Source organism: Dermacentor andersoni, chromosome 11, assembly GCF_023375885.2.
Source record: "Dermacentor andersoni chromosome 11, qqDerAnde1_hic_scaffold, whole genome shotgun sequence".
NCBI classification, from domain to species: Eukaryota; Metazoa; Arthropoda; class Arachnida; order Ixodida; family Ixodidae; genus Dermacentor; species Dermacentor andersoni.
In genome coordinates, this window is record NC_092824.1 from 8283713 (window position 1) to 8304551 (window position 20839).

A 20839-nucleotide genomic window follows, 5' to 3' on the forward strand; every position below is an offset into this window, starting at 1 on the left:
AGTAGCCACTCGTTTGCATAGTAATGCCCTGTGAAGCGATGGATTGCACACTATGGCTGCTGCCTTCCAGACCTTAAAAGTGAATGCCAAATCAGTTTCTTAGCATGAGAATGAATTGAACCCATCGAATACATACAACAGGCTAAGGTTTTCAATAGCTGCTTAAAATGAAGCGTTAACTGCATGCTTTAGGTGCCTGTAGCCAAGGTTTTTAGTGCCTCAAAATCCAGCCCCTTGTCATTAGCAGACATACACCAATGACTGTTGCCACGAATACATTTTTACCAATTAACTGCTCAGCATTGTCTTAAAGAGATACTAAGGAAAATGATATGTTGGGCTGTGTTATTAAAGGGACACTAAAGTTACTATTAAGTCAACGTGGACTGTTGAAATACCATCACAGAAACCTCGAAACGCTTGTTTCGTGCCAAGGAGAGACTTATTTTAAGAGAAAATGCGTTCTGAAGCGTCCGCGTACCGCTAGCGCAGTTCAAATCGCCCGCCCTCCGATCGAGGAGTACTGACATCATGGTCTCATAGTGACGTTGCGCCAACGGTGAGTAGAACGGCGTCCGCAGACGGCGCTACGGCTTTTCTGCGCAAAATGCAAACGCGCGGCCAGAAACAGAGCCAAGACAGAGCCGACAGCAGAGCGAAAGCGGGAGTATGGTGGCTAGCGGAAGGAGAAACGAATTACGTCCCACATTGCGTCCCACGGCACACGGAGAGTCCGTTTTCGTTAAACTATAGGCTGCGGCGAGCTCGCAGCGTGGTCGGCGTGATCTGTGAGAAGTGACGAGCCTTTTCGCACTCGCAACAGGGCATAAAAAAGTGCGAATCGACGCAAAACTCGGCCTAGAAACGTGCTTCGCCACAACCAGGGCTCAATACGACCCAAGCTGGCGCGACCCAGATGTCGTTTCCCGCACCGCCACCAGGCGCCGCTACTATACCTCAAACTCCAGCGCAAGACGCCCATAGGCTGGTACTTCATTCTATGGCGCAAACTTCGACGCTCGTCGCAATGGACCCTGACACCGACAGATTGGCTCGCGATGGTGGGCTCAACTTCAGCGATTTGAGCACCGACGAGCGCGACCTGCTGCTGAGGGCTCGCACTGCCGGCGTCGTTGCGTACTACGACGGCGGCCTCGACACCGGCTCTCCGGAGCGGGAAAGCAACGAGGGCTTCCCACGACATCACATGGACGTGGCATTCTCGCTGCTTGTTCCAAATGAAAGTGTCGCGAGCCAGCAGAACCCTCACAGCACGACGCGATAACGAAAGTACTGAAACTCCAAAGCGTGCGCGGCGCAGAGTCGAGCGCGCAGAGTCGAGCGAAAACGAAACCTTTCGAACACCCATATTACTGAAGGGTAACGTCAAAATGTTATTTTTTCTTAGAGTCGAATAGACGTAGACAAGTAGCATTTTTTTCCGTCTTATAATCGAATGAAATGATATTTTTAATACGAGTAGTTGAGTATTAGTAACACAAATTATGAGGAGTCCTTTCGTCATCGGGCTAGTACCGGAATGTCGCTGGGGGGTCTCAAATCGTGTCATGCATTTACCTCAATTTCTCGGTTACTAAAGCTCTGTTTGCGATTAAATTGACGCCTTAGACGTTCTAGAACATTGCTCTACCACTTTAACTTGAGTTTCTGGTAACCTTTAGTGTCCCTTTAAGTACCACGGGATGAGGCTTAGCTAGATAAAAAAATAGGGTGCAGGCACGAAAGACACGAGACTTCTTGCACCAACTCATTGTGATGTCATCAGTTTTGACAGAGCCTACTTGGGTCTATTTACTTGTTTACCGGTAAATATGGGCTATATCGTATTCTAAAGTAGCCAAAGGCAGACACAAGGCACAAATATTAAAGAAAAGATACTCTGAAATCCGTGACATTACCAGAGCTTGCGTTTCAGCGCAATATTCAGAAACTAGAAGTCTATAACTTTTTTTCTTGAACTAACTTCTTACCACAAAATTAGTTTTAAAAAATATGCTACACAATACTTTATCAGTCTAACTTGATTTAGTGCTCTTCTTGTTCATCACCAGCCTATTTTATTGCCACTGCCGGACGAAGGCCTCTCTCAGTGACTTCCAAATGTCTTGCACTACCTCATTACAAGGTTTGTCCACAAATTCCCTATACTCATCATGCCACCCAATTACCTGACATTCTCTACTGCGCTTCCCTTCCCTTTGCACCCACTCTACAGTGAAACCTCTTTAAACCTTAGTTGGCCAGAGCTCCGAAAAAGTACGTACAAAACGGCAGTACTGCTTAGCCGAAATAGCATGAGATCGCCCACTTCCCTGTGAAAAACAGAACTCCGAGAGAGTATGATGAAAGGGGAAAGAACATGCAGTATTTATTCACTTCGCGCGAGAAAAGTGTTATTTTCGTTTGATGCCGCGACGGCCTAGCAACGATGACAGCAGCCTCAAACTTACTGAAGCTGCGAGCCAGCTTTCCAGCCAGCCCTCTCTTCTCGGCAAACACTCGCATGGCAGATTCCTCTTTGGCGTTGCATGTTCCGCGACTTCTGCAGCGCTACCACACTGCAGAAGTCGCGAGGCGACTTTTTCTTGCAGGGTGCTCTTCTCGTCACAACGATTGCATTTGTGAAGCTGACGTAAGTCATGAGAAGCTGACTTACATCAGCTTCGCATTCATGAAGCTTCTCATCACTGTCGCTAGGCAACACTTCGGCTACAACAGAGGCAACAATGGCGAGAAATTGAACCTTGTAGCCGACATCTCTTCGCGGATGCAGCAATGCTGCCGAGCAACTTCTTCCCATTCCAAATGCCACACACGGTAGTCAACAGTAGATCCCTGTCGCATGCCAGCACTGACTTCTTCGTTGCATGTTCCATAGCATGAACGATGTCTAATTTTTTTCTTCTATGCAGGGCACCCGACGCCTTTTTTATCCAAGCTTCAGCATGACGCGTGTCCTTGCTTGCACGACGCCCCAACGCTCGACCCTAGCTCGACACTTTCTCATAGAATAAAGCTCTCTGGCACAGCGCCAAAATTATGTTGATGTTGATGTGGCTTCACGCACAAACACACAGAGCGCTTGAAGGCCATTGTTCCGATCTCTGAGGCTTGTTGTTCTGCCAGCCGCCCGATGGAGACTGCGCACCGTCGTGTTTGTGCAATGAAAAGTGGAAACACTATGTGTGAATCGATATGTACGCAATAACCTGGTACGGTTTATGCGGATACAAAACACATTATGTTCAAAAACCACTGAGTTGGGGATTCGACTTTACTACTTGTAAAACGAAACTACTGTTTAAGCGGGTACGGTTTATGGGGGTTTTACTGTATAAGTCTACACTCTTAAGCAAAATTACACCCTATGGATCGTATCTTGTCACACTACAATAATCGTCATCTGTCGTGTCCGCATTTGTCCAAGCAGGAGGGGGCTACATGAGCCAATAAAAAAGAAAGTGAACATACAAATATATACAAGGGTCATGAAAAGCGAGAGTCAACAAGATACATCAAGTATGTGGTTGAGACCAGTGGGAATTTCCAGGTAGGGCATTCCAATCATTGATTGTTTTCGGAAAAAATTAGTATTTAAAAAGGTTTGTTCGTGCAAAGATCAGTTTTAAATACTGGCTGTGTTTGTAGCGAGAAATTCGAGATGTGTCCTTAATAATATAGCCGTGCAGTTGTATTCCTGGTTTCCCGTAGTAAAGCTGGCGAAAGAAATTTAATCTGGCAGTTTTCTTTGATCAGTTAGTGGTTCCAAGTTTGCAGTTTCCAGCGTACTGGTTGGGGAATGACGTCATTTGAAGCACTCATAAATGAAGCGCGTGGCTAACCTTCGAATTCTTTCTAGTTTTTCAATACATACCACTGTGTGAGGATCCCAAATGATACTCGGATACCGTATTTACCCGCGTATAACCCGCCCCTGCGTATAACCCGCACCCCTAACTTTGAACTCGGCGGAAAAAAAAAAAAAAAACTCGCGTATAACCCGCACGTTTACCTGAAAAAAAAAATGAGCGCTAGAAAGATGCAACTGAAAGATGCAACTCACACTCAGTGATCATTTCGTTTTCAGAACATTTATTCAAACGACCGCCACCACGTCACTGGTTATCCGATTCTTAATCGTCGCCGCTCTCACTACTGCCATCCGAGGCTTCATCGCCACTCTCAAAGACGTAGTCGTCCTCGGCACCATCCAAACTATTACTGATCGCACATTTTTTAAAGCTTTTGCGCACCAAATCGGCCGGTATCGCTTTCCACGCATCCACGATCCACTGGCACAGCAATGGAATATCAGGCCTTCGCACGCGTCCCGTCGGTGTGAGGGCGTAAATGCCGTCGGCCATCCACTGGGCATACAGCCGCTTCACGTGTGCCTTGAACGGCTTGTTCAGGCACACGTCGAGTGGCTGTAGCATGGACGTCATGCCGCCAGGTATTATGACGAGGTCGGTGCTGGTCTCGGCAAGGCGAGCCTTCACCGCATCAGTGCAGTGGCCTCTGAAGGAATCTAGTACGAGCATCGACCGGCGTGCCAGCAAGGCAACTGGTCTTCGCTCCCAGATTACTCGAAGCCAGTCACCGACTAGGCCACTGTTCATCCACGAATTTTCTTCCGCACGCACAACGATTCCTGGGGGCAGTGGAATGCTAGGTAGCGTCTTGCGAAGTGCGATCACATATCGTTGAAAGTTCAACAACTTTTCCTCGTAGGCTTCAGGAAGCCGCTGGCACATGGTTGTTCGCCGCCGCATAGAAAATCCATGTCTTCGCATGAAGCGCTGAAGCCATCCACGGCTTGCACGAAACTCACGTGGAATGTTCAATTCCCGGGCCAACTTCAGGGCTTCCATTTGCGCCATCTCAGTCGAAACAGCGTGGCCACGACTTCTCTGCTCCTCAATGAACTTCGCAAGCTGCGTCTCGAGGTGGGGGTACGCGCCAGTCTTCGGACCCCGAAACGCTCGCCTGTCCCGGTTCGTTGCTTCGAGACTCTCTTTTTTCTTCCTCCAGTCGCGAATGCACGACTCGTCGACGTCATGCTGTCTTGCAGCAGCTCTGTTGCCGATTTCTTCGGCAGCGGCTATAATCTTTAGCTTCTCTTTCGCTGTGAAACGCTGCCGTCGAGTCGCACTCATGATGCCAAAACAAAGCAGGCAAACAGTGCAAACTGGGGTAAGTACACTAAACAGCGCCTAACGCGAGGCTCAACAATGCTGGCCTTTCGTTGGCCCTTCATCGGCTTGACAAGCGTCGATGACGACGGGAAGGCGGACTACACGGGGAGGCCGCCGCACATTGCGGTGAAGCCGACCCCCCCCCCCCCCCTCCCAAGGAAAAAATTCGCAGATAACCCGCACCCCCACTTTCTAACCGCGTTTTTTCACATTTTGGTGCGGGTTATACGCGAATAAATACGGTATTCTGTGAGAGGTCTAACATATGTTTTATAGGCTTTTAATCTGAATGAGGATGTGGAGTCACCTAATTTAAACTTTAGAGATCCTAATCTTTTCCGGGCTGCAGAGGTGATATTGTCTATGTGAATATGAATATAACAAAATTCTCTATATAATGAACTGTAACTTTTCATGCCCTTTTGTCCATAGGACACCATGCATATAGAACCTCAATATAACAAAGTATGTTCATATGCAATTTCAATATAACGAAATTTCACTGTTGCCACAATGGAATACCAAGACAATAAATGGAAACTTCCACGGACGCAGAGGGTCAAATGATTCAATTACAAGTGGCTGCTTACGAATGCACCTCTCAAGTCGCACGCCATGTGCTACGCACCAAGAGTGAGCGCTGAAGTGGAGCAGCATCATGTTCCTTATGAAGTCCAAGTACGATAAGATCCTATCATGTCCTGCACACTCTGTGCTTTAGGTGTGAGTGAAAGCGTGCGCGGGTGCGATAAGGAAGATGGCAGCATCACGAGTGCCACCTTCCCAGGCGAACAAAAGGAAGGAAGGGGAGGGGAGAAAGCTTGCGGTAATGTGATGAAGCGCGTGTGAGGGGGCGAGGAAGAGAGGGGTAAGTTGGTGCATGTCTCAACTTATGGGAGGCCTTGAGCCTTTGTCAAACATTTTCCCTGTGATGTGCCCCAGCAGAGAGTCCACAGAGCCTTCCGTCGTACCAGTTCAGAACAGTCCCTAAGTTCTGGTTCGGGTTCAGTTCCAAGATGGAAGAAAAATAACAGCTCAGTTCGGTTCTGATTCAGATGAAAATAACAGTACAGCTCCGGTTTTTCAATTCAGTTCTGGTTCAGTTTGATACCCTGCATGTCAATGCTGCCTTGCACACTGGCAGACTGCACATCTCATTCAACACAGAATGCACTACATGCCCACACTTGCCTTAGCTGGAATTTTGGCCTTGCCTTCAACCGTAGGAGGTGGCTTGCCATGCGGTATGCAGTTGAGCAGGACGGTTGACAGCACCTAGTCAAAGTGACATAAAATTTAGACGCCAAGAAAATGCAGACCAAGTTGAACACGCAGCGCTGTTAAGAGAAAATACATCTATTGGCCTTGTGAGTGACCATTGACGGCATGATAAGTGGCACTTTGCTGACATCAGCAAGACTCACCTTCATTGTCTGCTATTCCACAGGTAGAACCTGCTGCACTTTCAATCATCTTCTCTCGCTTTCAATAGATTCATGTGTAGTGTGGCACTACTAAATTACTAATGCTGACATGCCCTGGCTGGTACATGTTGGAGTTAATTAAGAAGAGTAACAGCACAAGAGACAGGACAAACAGAAGCTTAATGAAATGAAGTCTAGGCAGCTACCTAGCAAATGCATCACTCCAAAGATGTTATCAGGCCCTCTTTAATCAGGGCAAAATACTAAGGCGTTACCGGGGCCAGCGCGCACGTGATATATATGAGGCTGTATGCATCGACAAAAAACGCGACGTGTACGTGAGTGCGTCATCGGTGTCGTTAAACTTAAAAAACAATGTATTTCTTTGAAGTGGGTAATGGCACCCATTTTGAAATTTTTGTTATTTTTGACATCATGCCTCATTCCTTGCGTTATAGTTTACTTTTTTGTCTGTTCCTCTCCATTTTTTCTTTCACGCACCTGAATATAGCGTGTGTGCAGTAGAAATTGTTTGGCAGTCAGTGCTTCAGTTCTTTCTGTTCATCCTGGCCCTTGCGCTGTCACTACATTAAACTTTTTTCTCAGATATTAACTATGCGCTATTAGGCCAACAATTGTTATAGTTCTTTATCAAACTTCCATGAGACCAAAGCCACCACAACAAAAGAGCCAAACCGCAATCTTAAAACTCAATTGTAAAACACTGCACACATTAAGACATAAAAACAACAGAATCTGACGAGCTTGACTTGTTTATCAGTTATATAAGTAAAACCTCGTTCATACGTGTTGGAAAACAATGCGAGAAAAAACATACTAACCGGGAAAGTGTACGACCAGAAGTAACTAAAAAAATGTGACAGACTTAACTATTGTTGACATCTACGTAACACGAGGCGTCACACAGATTGTTGCAGCCTGAGACACGGTTTGTTGCTTTCCTATTGCATGGTGTTTTAAGAGGGCAATGGGAAATCGAAATGAAATCAAGCTGGTGGGCGATGCCGGATGGTGCCGAAGCGAAATGTGATGGCCACATTGCACAGCCTACGGCAGAGAACGGGAGCACGCTTGGATTGTCGCCTACTAGAAGCATGCAGTACGCTACCAATGGCACCACACACTACGCGCTGTAAAACAGATAGGTGCCGATGCTATCGCAATAGGTTTGGTGGCGATAGCTGGGAATGTGGGGTGAGACAGCCCGGCTGAAGATTTGCTCGTGCCGAAATAAGAAACTGCCGTATTTACATGATTGTAAGTCGACCACTTTACTTTAATTTGAAAATCTGAAGTGGGGGGTCGACTTACAATCGAAACCAAAACATGGCATTGCCAAAAAAGCGAGACCAATGGGAGCTACAACGTAGCTGCAATTTTATGTTTGCTCTATGGCCCTACCCATAGCTTTTCGCTATTCCGCATGTTTGTTCGCTTTTCGGAAGGGTTTTTCAACATTTTTGAGAGTTTTACAGTGCACACAACACTCATGAGGGAGTGTCGATAGTTGATGGAAGCGCCGCTGTTCCATTCACGACGGCGCCCTCAGAACGGCGGCGCTTACAGGGAGCATCGGTAGTTCATGGAAGAGCAGACACTGCTCGCAGTGTCTGGCGGCACGAGTGGCTGGCGGCAGAAGACCGCAAAATTACGCCAATCGGACCTGTCAAAAGAACCTCCCTGACGGCTGCGTGTGGGTGGGTGCATTTGGCGTGGACTGCTGTTCCACAAGATGTCGTGGCGTGGTCGTTTGCCAAATGTGAAATTTCGCGGGACGACAAAGCGCTGTGGGACCGTAGCAACGATGACGCGATATGGGGGGGTCGACTTACAATCGTGTAAATACGGTGTATGCACCGTCGTTTTCACGTGAGACGGGCGGCTATATACTGTTCTCGATCGCACGCGCCTAGCGCCTTTTCTTGTTCCCATGGAATCTAGCAGCCGGAAAACATATACGATCAGTCCGCAGCCTGGAACGGCAGCACATTTGGTTATCAACTTTTAATATTGTGCACTATGCTTCCGACAGCCCCACACGATGTGAAACAGATATGCGAAGATGCTTATCACAGTACGATTAGCAGCAATAGCTGTGAATGCCGCATACTACAACCCCGGAGATTTGCTGGAGGCGAAATGAGAAACTGAGTGCGTGCCGGCATTTTCACATGAGAAGGGCAGATGAGTATTGCGGTGAAGCTGCCTCGGCGGACAGCTACGTACTGTTCTCGATCGCATGTGCCTCGCGCATTTTCTTGTTTACATGGGATCTAGTGGCCAGAAAGCGCATCATACAATCGCAGTTTGGCGACTTACTGAACGTTGGTACTGAAAAATCTCATGTTCTGGGAACGTATGAACCAGTAAAAATGAGCACAACTCTATTGGGTCATTTCCCGTGTCCCCGATTGCGAAAGTTGACGCTGGGAAAACATACGTAACGGGAACATATCAGAGTTCTACTATATACATATAATATAAATGCAACCCAGATAACACATAGGGCAAATTATTTGTTATCATTAATCAAAATGTAAAAATAGTATGGAAAGGGTATGTAGGGCAAGGTAAAGGTAACGGTGAAGGGAAATTAAAGTAGACGAAAATATAACTTTGCAGGTGGGGCCAAACTCCCACATCGCACAATCTTTTTGTCCGGGGCATTTGCGTATGTTCACAAGATTGGCCCTGGAAGCCAGCACCGCTGATGGCCAAGGCAGTGCATGTGGAGCATACTGTTTTAACCGCCCGCATCACAGTGTGAGAGCTCAAGAGCAGGCCAATAAACCATCGCATGCTACCTCATGGCATCAAAGCTGTCAAAGTCAAACTCCTCGCTATACAGTGAACAAGAATAGGAGAATCCAAGGGGCTCGATTTTTTCATTAGTTGCAACTGTGTGACCTGTCCTTACTGTTTCTACTAAATAGCTGCAATCACACAACCCTTCTTCGTGTTACTTTCACATTTAAATTTAAGATGACAAATAATTTCCCACATAGTTGTAACTATGAATGAGTAGCATTGCACAGCTTTGGAACTGAGGTGCGATCTTGCAGCTCATTATTGTTACAAGAAAGCTTAGTGATGGCAATGTAGAAGCAATGTTGCGAAGGTTAAAGACGGCAAATGGCGGGAGAAAACTGGCTAGTTGGCTTAACCACACAGTGAAGACACCAAGCAATGTTGCTGTAGGCAGAAAGCACGTAGAAACATCTCAACATTGCCGATGGAACTGACCCACTGTCCATCAGAGCTGGCCTACTTACCCCAAGGTCAAGAACTCTTAATTTTCATGTTGTGGCCTTCTTATGACTTGCTGCCGGTGGTCACGGTTGTAGTGAAATGATGAACTAAAATTGAAGCCTTAACCCACAAAGCCCAATGTGTATGCATGCATGCATGTACGTACGTGTGTGTGTGTGTGTGTGTGTGTGTGTGTGCGTGCGTGTGTGTCAAGCTTTATACTTGAATATCTGGAAACTTGACTCAAAAGCTATAGTAGCATTTTTTATAATCTGGAGTGAGTTTTCAATAGTGGATAATTCAGCAAACTAATTACTGCATGACAAATTACTATGCTAACTATATTTTTGTTCACAAAACATTGTATTGTTTTTTTAGCGTGCATGTACTCTTCTTGATTAGAAACAAATGTGAACAAGCCATTCTAATTTTCTTTGACGTGGAATGGTGTTTGGGCATTGTAGTGTTAATGGCACCTACTGCCCCCCCGCAAAACACAGCGATGCCTACCTGTTTGCCTGTCCATAGTGCCTGTGGCTTTCGGACGGCCGGTGGCAGGAGCTTGATGGCCATCTTGACAAAAGTCAGGGCTCCAAAGACGAGCTGGTTGTAGTCCTCTCTGCCAACAACACACAAATTAACATGTTCACAGCCGTTTATGAGGCTATCTAAGCGATATACACATGTGACAGCTCAATTCCTAGGTGTAAACCAATCTCGCCACAAATATCACCATACTCACAGTATCTGCATTTCTCCAGCAAAAATTGAATGTGAATCGCACTATCTGGGTCTACAAATTGTGTGAAGAAACGGGACTTAAAAAGAAGTCATACTTTCGCATGAAAAGGCATAGTATTGATAGCAACAGCAAAGTACAGTCAAACCTCGATATATTGAACACAGATATATCAGCATAGATGTATCGAATTATTGCATATATCGAACACTTTCCATATAACCTGGAAAATCGCATGCATTTTTAATTTTTTATTTCAAACGGGGTCCGAAGTAAAATGGATATATCAAACTCTGCCATCTCAAACCACATGCGCTCTGTTGACAGGCGGCGAGCTTTTCCGCAACAGCCTCGAAAATAGCGATGAGCGTTTCCGACTGCTGCAGACTACAGCTGCACATATCTATTGCGCCGAGGGCGCCATTTGAACGTAGCAGCATATGCACACGGCAGCTTGGCTAGTTCGACAACCTCAATGACGCATTATCGGGCACTGAAGGAAGGTGCACACAGAATACAGAACTATATGAACGTTCAGTGAAACCAACTTATAACAAAGTTTTATTTCGAAGAAAATTCTGCTGTTATAACCAGTAAATTTTATAACTGGGTTGTAAGAAAAAAGCAGATTGGACACACATCAAAACATTTTAATTAGAAGGAAGAAAACACAGTCAAACTCAATAGTACATAACCAGCTTCGACAACAGAGTTGAACCCCACGATAACAAGATAGGCAGAGAAAGCGAGCAAAATTCACTTTCACAAGACTTTCGTTCCCGTGAAACGAGACAGCACAGATAGGAAACGTGCTGCAAAATTAAACTGTAACGTCAAAGCTTATCTTTAATGTCTCCATGCACCAGTCAGCAGTGGGGGCACTGCCTTGGAACAGTATTCTCGGTCGAACGCTTTTGGAGATAACCGATCACTTCCTCAACATTTTGCGTAACTCTTGCTCGAGGCTCGCCAGAGGCATAGGCATTGCAATAGCTATTGCCAATATTACAAAGTGTGCCCCATGCTTCACCGATAGCTTTCTGATCAATGTCTGTAGACAACAGCATTCCGGAAGATGATTTGGCTGCCATACTCTCAGTTGATTAGCTTTGAGAGATACGATCAACTTCGTGAGATTTCGCATAACTTCACAACGGATGCATCGCCTGTAGTCGCCGAGGCGTTCAGTTCCGAGTTGCGCGAAACCTTAGGAAAAGGATAGTATCCCCAAAAATGATCAACCAAGAATACAGTCCCATGGGCCCAGCTATGCCCAGCGGCGCCGAATCCACATGTGATGCCTGTTGGGTGTTCAATTGTGATGCGTCCATGCCATTTGAAACTGGCGATCAAAAAACAAGTTGGCAGCCATAGCATGCTTCCTGCGACAGATGTTGCTTCTGGCACTCTCTCTTTTTTTTAAACAAAAATGACGGTGCCCTTGCAAGCATGCTGCGACAGTATCTATACAGTATCATAAGAAGCCAACAAACACTGACACCAAGGACAACATAGGGGAAATTACTTGTGCTTAATAAATGAAATAAAGAAATGATAAATTCATGGAAATGTAAGTGGATGAAGAAACAACTTGACGCAGGTGGGGACCGAACCCACGACAGAAATGCGAAGGTTGTGGGTTCGGTCCCCACTTCGGCAAGCTGGCTAACATTCATAAATACCCAAGAAAGTGGATGGGGAAACAGCGCCGCAGTAGCTCAATTGGTAGAGCATCGCATACGAAATGCGAAGGTTGTGAGTTCGGTCCCCACCTGCGGCAAGTTGTTTTTTCATCTACTTACATTTCCATTAATTTATCATTTCTTTATTTCATTTATTAAGCACAGGTAATTTCCCCTATGTTGTCCTTGGTGTCAGTGTTTGATGGCTTCTTGTGATATGATTAATAAAAATCGGGCCCATCGGTTAACCCTCTTTTGACAGTATTTTATGCAATTCAAGCAGAGAGAAAATGTATTTAATGTACTGGAGAAGAACAAGCAGCAGGCACTGCTTCAAGAAAGACGACAATGAGTGGTTGGAAGCCTTATGCCTGTGTTGCCTAAGCTGTGTGACCTCTCGCTGTGGTGCTCTGTTACCTGAGGGTTTCATCGATTAAACTATAACGCCTCATGACAATAGGCACTTTTTGTACTCTATTAGCATTACACAAGTAGAAAATATGATTTCTAATGTTCCAGCTAATTTCAGTAATGAGTGATTGCAGTTCAGTGATGTTTAATTGTCAAGAGATACAGAATGCATCGAATCCTACGAGATTGACGCAACAGTTCTGGGGACACCCACAAGGTGGAGAGAAGTAATAAAGGCAAAATCAGACATCCACCTGTTCGTAGAAATTGCTACAAAGGAAACCCGTACGGGTTCCTCGAAAGAAAAGGCTTGCAGTTGAAAAAAAATTCGTCCTGGTCGGGAACTCGAACTCTGGACCACCACCTTTCCAGGGCAGCCGCTCTACCATCTCAGCTAACCAGGCGTTTAGCAGATGGCAGGGCGAAGCCGAATTTGTCAACTCAAAGCAAAGGCAAGAGTTTGACATAATAGTTCTGCAGACACCCGCAAGATGGAGAGAATTAATTAAAAAAGGAAAAATCAGACATCTTCCCATTCATAGCAATTGCTGCAAAGTAAACCCATACGGGCTCCTCGAAAGAGACTTCATGTTTGCTCGTGCGTGTGTGGTACCATGCTTGTTAATTTAGTTAGTAAGTGAATGTTTAAAAATTTATACAGTCTATGAAACAACTATCCTTACTTTTTGCATGGCTGTCAACTACCATATTTACTCGCGTAATGATCGCACTCGCATAATGATCGCACCCTTGAATTTTGTCATCAAAATTCGATTTTTTTTTTCCCGTCTAATGATCTCACCCCGAACTTGCCGCAGCGATATGTCGTGAGCCAAGCCTAGCTAATAATGATCATGCTTACCATCTGTCGAATGCTATGCGAACGACTCTTCAAGACAAACCAATCGGTCTGCACACACCAAACATTCTTAAGCAGATGCCCCATTTCATTCCTTTCAGCACTTTCATGACAAAAAAAAAAAGCTACAACCAAACTGCCTTTATTATGTGTAGGCTTTATAATGGTTATGGTCAACAACAACAAAAAAGGCGCCTTTCGATTCTTCTCGTCTGCACTCGTAGGCACGCAACAAACTGTGAGCGGCAACGATAGCACCTACATTTACACTGATAAGTTAGAAATGTACCCTGTTCATACGCCGACGCTTGTAACACAGCTAAGCTATTCCCCACCCTTAGCGGAAACGTGCCATATTAGGATAGTAGCGAAGACTAATGCCGCAGTTTTCGCAGCATGCCCGCCATGTGTTTCTATATCACTGGCAGCTAAGCGCGCCCATCTGTTTCTGTCCCCTCAAAGTGGACATGGCTATGTTATTTTTTTATTTTTATTTATTTATTTATTTACATTACCCCTATGTATTTTATTTACATTACACCTATGTTATTGCCGCAAACTTGCCGATATTAACAATATTATTCATTACTGATATGGAAGAAACTCTTTCAATGCACGTAATGTACTCACGAGAAGAAAAAGAATCACATTTGGCGCGTTCAACTTGCTCCGACGGCCACCATTTTTGTTTTGGTGTCCCGCACTACACACAGTGGCAGCCGCCTATTTGTTGACCTGTTGTCATCCCACAGCAAATGCGGGATGAAAAAAATTTTTTTTTTTTCGGGAAATTTAACCCGCATAATGATCGCACCCCGGAATTTGTGTCAATTTTTTTTTTACAGAAAAGTGCGATCAATATGCGAATAAATACGGTAATTTGCTATCATAATCGATGCTTCGCCTTTCGCACAAAACTGCGACTTTTTTATTTATCGCAACTTCAGCGTATTGGGAGTAAATCTGTTCTTCCAAATGAGAGAAAGTTGTATTTCTGTATTTCTGTAAGAATGAGGCGCGCAGCACTGTAAAAAAGTGCTTTTTTTTTAGGTCACGGCAAACAGGTGCGTGTTACAATCGAGGGCATTTCCCTCCCCCCCCCTTTTTTTGTGTGATGGAAAATGGGTGTGCATTACAATCAAGGGCGCATTAGAATCGCGTAAATACGGTATGTGGACAATTGTCATACTTCACCTGCATGCAGAGGATAACCTTGATGATACTACTAATTCCATTCTAGAAATGTTCGAATCCACCTCTGGAGGTCTCACTTTCAGCCATGAGTTGGCCAGTGACAACAGTTCCTGGACCTAAAACTTCATTTCGTCACAAAACACATCTGTTGGTCTTACAAGCCGAGGACAAAGAAGACCCCGCTGCCGTTTCAAGCTCGCATTCGAAGCTTGTTAAGCGCACTGTCATCCTAGCCTGCAAGTCCGCCCTGGAAAAATCCTGCGAACATACAATGGAAGCTAGTTTCAATCAGCATGTACAGCGCTTCCTTTCAGCTGCATATCCGGAGAATTTAATCACCAGCGCATGTGAAAGTCTCTTGCAGAAACTAAAAGATTGCAAAAAACATACTGAGACTTTCAACAAAGATAAATTCAGTTTATGCCCTACATTCATCGTGTTTCACACATAAAAAAAGCGGCGAGCCGTTACGGGGTCAAGGTCATCTTCTCGGCTCCACGTGAACTCGGCAGCGTGTGCCATTTGGTGATGCAAGGAAATAAGTGCAAGCCTCAGTGCACAACGAAGCACGATAAGCAGTTCAATGAGTGTATTTGTGGGGTTGTTTAATTTCCCTCACCTGTGACAGGTTCTGCATCGGACAAACGGGTATATGTGTTTCAACTAAAGGGCACGTGAACATAACTGGAATGTAAAGAATAATGCAGGAGGCACCTTAGCCCAACATTGCAAAGGATGTAAAGGTAAAGGTGAGGGCAAGCAAAAGACTCCTCGCAAGCCGATTTTGGAAAACACTACCTTTTTGCTCAGATCAAAAAAGCAGACAGAAAGGGAGATTGTGGAGGCATTTCACATTACAATCTCAAGTTTCCAAGACATGGTGCAAACCATTTGCTTGTGATGGTGACCTCATGGTCATTGAGTGAGATAGCGTATTTATTCTAATGCACCCTCGATTGTACCGCACACCCGTTTTCCGTGACAAAAAAAAAAAAAAAAAGACAGAAAACTGGAAAAGGAACCCGCCCTCAAATGTAACGCACACCTGTTTGCCATGAATTAAAAAAAAAAAGAAAAAATTCTTTACTGTACCGTACACCTCATTCTTTCATACAGAAGTACAACTTTCTCTCATTTGGAAAAACAAAGATTTACTTCCAATACACTAAAGTTGCGATAAATAGAAAAAGTCACAGTCTTGCCCAAACGTCAAAGCATCGATTATGATAGAAAATTAGTAGACAGCTATACGAAAAGTAATGATAGTAGTTTTATCGGCCATATAAACTTTTAAACATTCGCCAACTAAATTAAAAAGCATGGCGACACGCAAGCACAAGCAAAACATGAACATGTCTCACTTAGTGACCGCGGAAACTCTTATCAAAACACTGGAGTGAGGAAGTACTGTAGCAGGAGCAAGCGAATTGACCTTTGTGCAGCCTCTCGCTTCAACGCAAACTAAGCAACGAGAACACAGTGCAGTGCGCCCAGATGCGTAGACTCTTGTCTCGGCTGCTGATCGCTTTCAATACAGGGCCCACGCAGCCGTGCCATACGCAGCAGCTACCAGAGTAGAACAGCTCTTCTGTTTGCGCCAGTCCCGCACGCAAGTTTCGGAAACTCCGAACGTCCATGATGTGGCCCGATTTCTGTCCGTCTCCGCACACATGATCCCATTCCTTTTATTTGCGGCATCGTGATAAACACTCGGCGTGCCTTTGCAGTCAACACTTCGATGCTGCAAACGCAGAAAACAGCAAGACAGATGGTGTACTAACCTAAACACACGTACTATAGCACATGAAGGAAGCTACGGCAGCTAGGCTCAAAGTGCATACGAGGCGGCCATTTTGAAATCCCGACGGCGATATGATAACGCAGATTTAGGGTCGTACCCAATTCTAACAACGGCGCAATTTTGGACCCATTTTATCGGTAAAAAGTGCATGTTAGAGTGCACTTTTTGCACTGTAACGAACCTTAACATGAGTGCACATTAGATTCGAGTAAATACAGTATGTTTATGTTGCATGACATGGATCAAAATATGAGCCGTACTTCGTGGAGTCATCTCATTGCTATCGCCACCAACTTTTTTTATTTCCTCAGGATGAATATCCGTATCTTTTTACACTTTAGTTTAATTTGTGGGTGCCAAATGATGACAGCTACGGGCACTAAGTGCCGTCAGCCATGGCGGCCTAGATTTACGGCGTCTCGCATTGCAACACATGCTAATCTATCAGATGTCATGAGCCATATCAATGCATTGTTCTCGGTGGTATGTGCTTGGCATGTGCCGATGCTCATAACCACGCTATTCTGCCAGACTATCTTTGATTTGTTTTTAGGTGCTTACTGACAAGGTACTCTAGACCAGGAATGCCCTGGGAAAGTGTCAAATTGTTTTTACTGCTGAAACGTTAAAACCTCAAACGAAATTTGCAATATATCAAATTTTTTGGCTGCAAGTACGGCGTCGTTATATTGAGGTGTGACTGCACTGAGGTTAAAGATACACAGTGTTACGCGAACATCAAGTTATGAAAAGCTAATTACTTTGTTACATCAAGGTTTTTATTATATTGAAGTATCTCAGTACAGCCTTTCTACTGGCACTCATAACATCCATGGCGGCACCAGAGGAGCAGAATAACATTGGGCGCACACAAAGATGGCATGCGTCCCGCCACCGTTCTTTCCAGGTCACCCTCACACATTTGCTCTCAAACCCACAGCATATGGCTTCACAGGCTGCTCATCCTCCTCACAGTTGAGTTTTTATTTGGGATAGCATGGCAACAATGATAATGAAAATGCACCTGGAGTGTGTCTAAAATTGCTATTGCAATAAAATACTAAATAGAGGTGGGTGCATATCAAATTTTCTGAATATGAATCGAACGTGAATACAGTGAAATCTTGATGTAACGAACGTCAGCCAACCGTGGCAAATTGTTATTCTGAAATGTTGTTATAGTGAAATGTCGTTTAGTATATCAAATTTTCTGAATATGAATCAAATGTGAATACAGTGATATCTTGATGTAACGAACTTCAGAGGATTGCGGCAAATTGTTATTCTGAAATGTCATTATAGTGAAAGCCTAAAAATTAATAACTTCGCCCATAAACCCATTGGTTGTCACCGTATGAGCTATCCCAAAAAACATCCCTGTTGGCTTTCAGCCTATGCTGTAGCTACCGAAAACGTCACCGTTGGCCCCTGGCCCGTGCTGTTGTTATTTTCCATAGATTCCGACGCCACACACCATCGCAGCACCATATACAGTATAGAGTGACACATGCAAAAGAAACGTTGACACCGAGAAAAACGCAGACAAAGAAGCTCTATGTCCCCTGTCAAGCGTACTGTTTCTTTTTGTTTGTTGTGGACACTGCAACTGCCTCGCATGAGGCAGACACCTCAACTATTCCAAAGTGCAAGCGCGTGTCAACAACATCATCCGAAAAGTGCGACCGTGTGGCATCCTCGTGAGCACGAAGGTTACATTTCTCCGCACATGTAGCTGGTACAACCGCAGAAAGAACCCTAAAAGAAAGAAGAGGCGTGCACAGAAAGGGCAAGAGAAGGAAGAGGCGCACCTCTTTTGCTAGGTGACACTTACTTGTCTGGGTGAAGTATGAACTCGCAAAACTTTCGGGCATTCTTTTTCTTTCTTTTTTCCCCTCCAGCGCCATCTTAGGTTATCCGAACACATGCACCACGGTGTCCACTTTCTGCGCCTTGTCGTCTGCTAGCCTACTATTCTGGCTCACGTAAAATATACACAGAAAACTTACAATGCCCAGATTTTAGAGTGCAGTCGACTTTCGTTACAACAGATGCTGATAACCAGACAAAAAATGCCCGTTTTATCCGAGGTCCGTAATATCCGAAACACCTCACTTACGAAACTTTGGTCACAATGTCTAACAAAGTTATTACAAAGAGTGAGTGATGAACATTCAAAGCAAAAACAAACAAAAGAAGTTGCAGTTTCACCCGAAAGGCAAAGCATCAATTGCTATAGCAAATTTGTAGACAGCTATGCGAAGTAAAGATTTATCGGCCGTATAAGGTTGTAAACATTCACTTACTAACTAAATTAAAAAAAAAAAAACTGTGTCACGCGCACACAGGTAAACATGAACACATCTCGCTGGATGACCGCAAAAAGTTGCTGTCAAAATGTTGGTGTGAGGAAGCGCGGCAGCAAGCGAATTGACATTCATCCTGTCTGTTAATTCAACGCACACAAAACGTAAGCACAGCGCATGCGAAGCTACTGGCACTGGGCTTACCTGGTCCACATCGCAGATCGCTTTCAAGATGTGGCACCCGCGCGGCCGAGCAATAAGCAGCAGCCACTAGTTGTGCTTGAAAGAGCACTTCTTTTGCTCCACAATGCCCCAAACAGCGAAGTCCAACAGATTGAGATCGAGGGAATCGAACAGCCAAACATCCTTCATCCAGAAGCCTGGAAGGTTCGCCTCAAACCCCTCAAGGGTCTTCTTAATGCAATGGGCAGGGGCCCAGTCTTGCTTCAGTCGCCCATCAATGTTTTCTGCATTCTCTTGAACCCAGGGAATGACACTGCCCTCCAGGATCAGCTTCCGGTAGGTGTCAGCATCAATTTTGACCCCTTTTGGGAAAAAACAAGCTTGGTGTTGCCAAGGCCCGAAATTCCAGTCCAAACTATGATGCTCTCGTTGAAAATGGTTTTATTCCATTCCCACAGTTCACTGAGAACCCTTCAGCAGCGATTCTCGGTGATTCTGGAAATTCCAAGCCGGTTTGACCACGAAAATCTTCTTATCAGTGAACAGAATCCGGTACAGAAGTTCCCTACTTCTCAACTACTTCATCTTGCAGCACTTTTGCAGTCTGCACGCCTTCACCTAGTGTGTGAGCAGCTGTTCTATCTCTGGCATGCACACCTGGAATCCGAGATCCCCTTTGGCGAATAGCTGCACAGTTGAGTTGCCAACTCTGTACTCCATAATTATTTCATTTAAGTTAGGTACCATGCCTGTACTGACTTATAGTCCAATAAAGACAGTTAACTATCAGGAGCAGGAATCAGTTTTGCACACAATACCACCAATTGTCATTAAAAAACTGCACAGGAAGCCTATTATAATCTTTAGAGCGTGGTTGCAAATAAGCTTTCCAAGAATGAATTGCTGCTGTATGGAATGTAGTTTTACAACAACGCTAAATAAACATGGTATTAAACCAAACTCGCTCCGCGATGCAATCTCTATGGAAAATGTGAGCAGAATTCAGCCAGGGGCGACCGCGGCAGGAACAGAGACGCACATTGTTTACAAGTGCAAAATGTCCAAACCATTTCTGACTGATCGAAGAAGGCAGTATTGTAGGTTAAAGAAGGCATACAATTCCCAACTTTCTAGCATTTATCGCCGCAGCGTTCCCAGAAAAACTATGAGGTCAGTTACCTCCTTTCCTCCTCCTTATTAGCTCTATTATAACCGCTGTCCAAAGCTGAAGAAAGGGTGGAGACACCATTGGGAGCTTTCAAGGTCGCTTCCTTTGCATGAGGCTCAGAGCGGTATCGATACGGCGATAGGACTCACCATTCTGGATACCCAAGAGCGCTAGCTTTCGGACGCCAAGAGACACGCAGACGCGACGAAGGAATGATACGCGACCGGGGCCCTCCCGGTAAGTGCTGAAAACATTTCCCTTTCTTATTTTTATAGCAAGTGTTAAGTGCTGCTCAATTTCAGCAAAAATATATTGTGCACCTAGGCGCGTTTAAGAGTGATTGCGTGCGTGAGGTTCGGGAAACAAGATGTTAGGACCAGGAAGAACTGATACTATATTGTGCAACCTATGACAATCAGCAAAACCCACAAAGTCCAGACAAATCAGCAGATCTCTTAGGCCTGTAGGGCTTTCTGGGCAGCACTTTTCGGCGACAAGGTAGCCTAGCCACCTGTGGGATTATCTTACTGAGCTATGTCGTATGCTCGGCTGCGGTAGTTGGATGTTCAAATCCCCCCCCCCCCTCGCC

At 45.0% G+C, this 20839-nt stretch overlaps 1 protein-coding gene across 1 annotated transcript in view; it reads right to left on the reverse strand.

Moving 5' to 3' along the window:
- The window catches only part of Polr1A (RNA polymerase I subunit RpI1), a 329206-nt gene that overhangs the window by 185495 nt on the left and 122872 nt on the right, over nt 1–20839 (reverse strand). The window contains exons 11-12 of the mRNA XM_050167857.3: nt 10421–10529; nt 6408–6491 (exon numbers count right to left, since the gene is read on the reverse strand). Coding sequence (XP_050023814.2) covers nt 6408–6491; nt 10421–10529 — 193 coding nt within the window. The remainder of the gene's footprint in view (nt 1–6407; nt 6492–10420; nt 10530–20839) is intronic.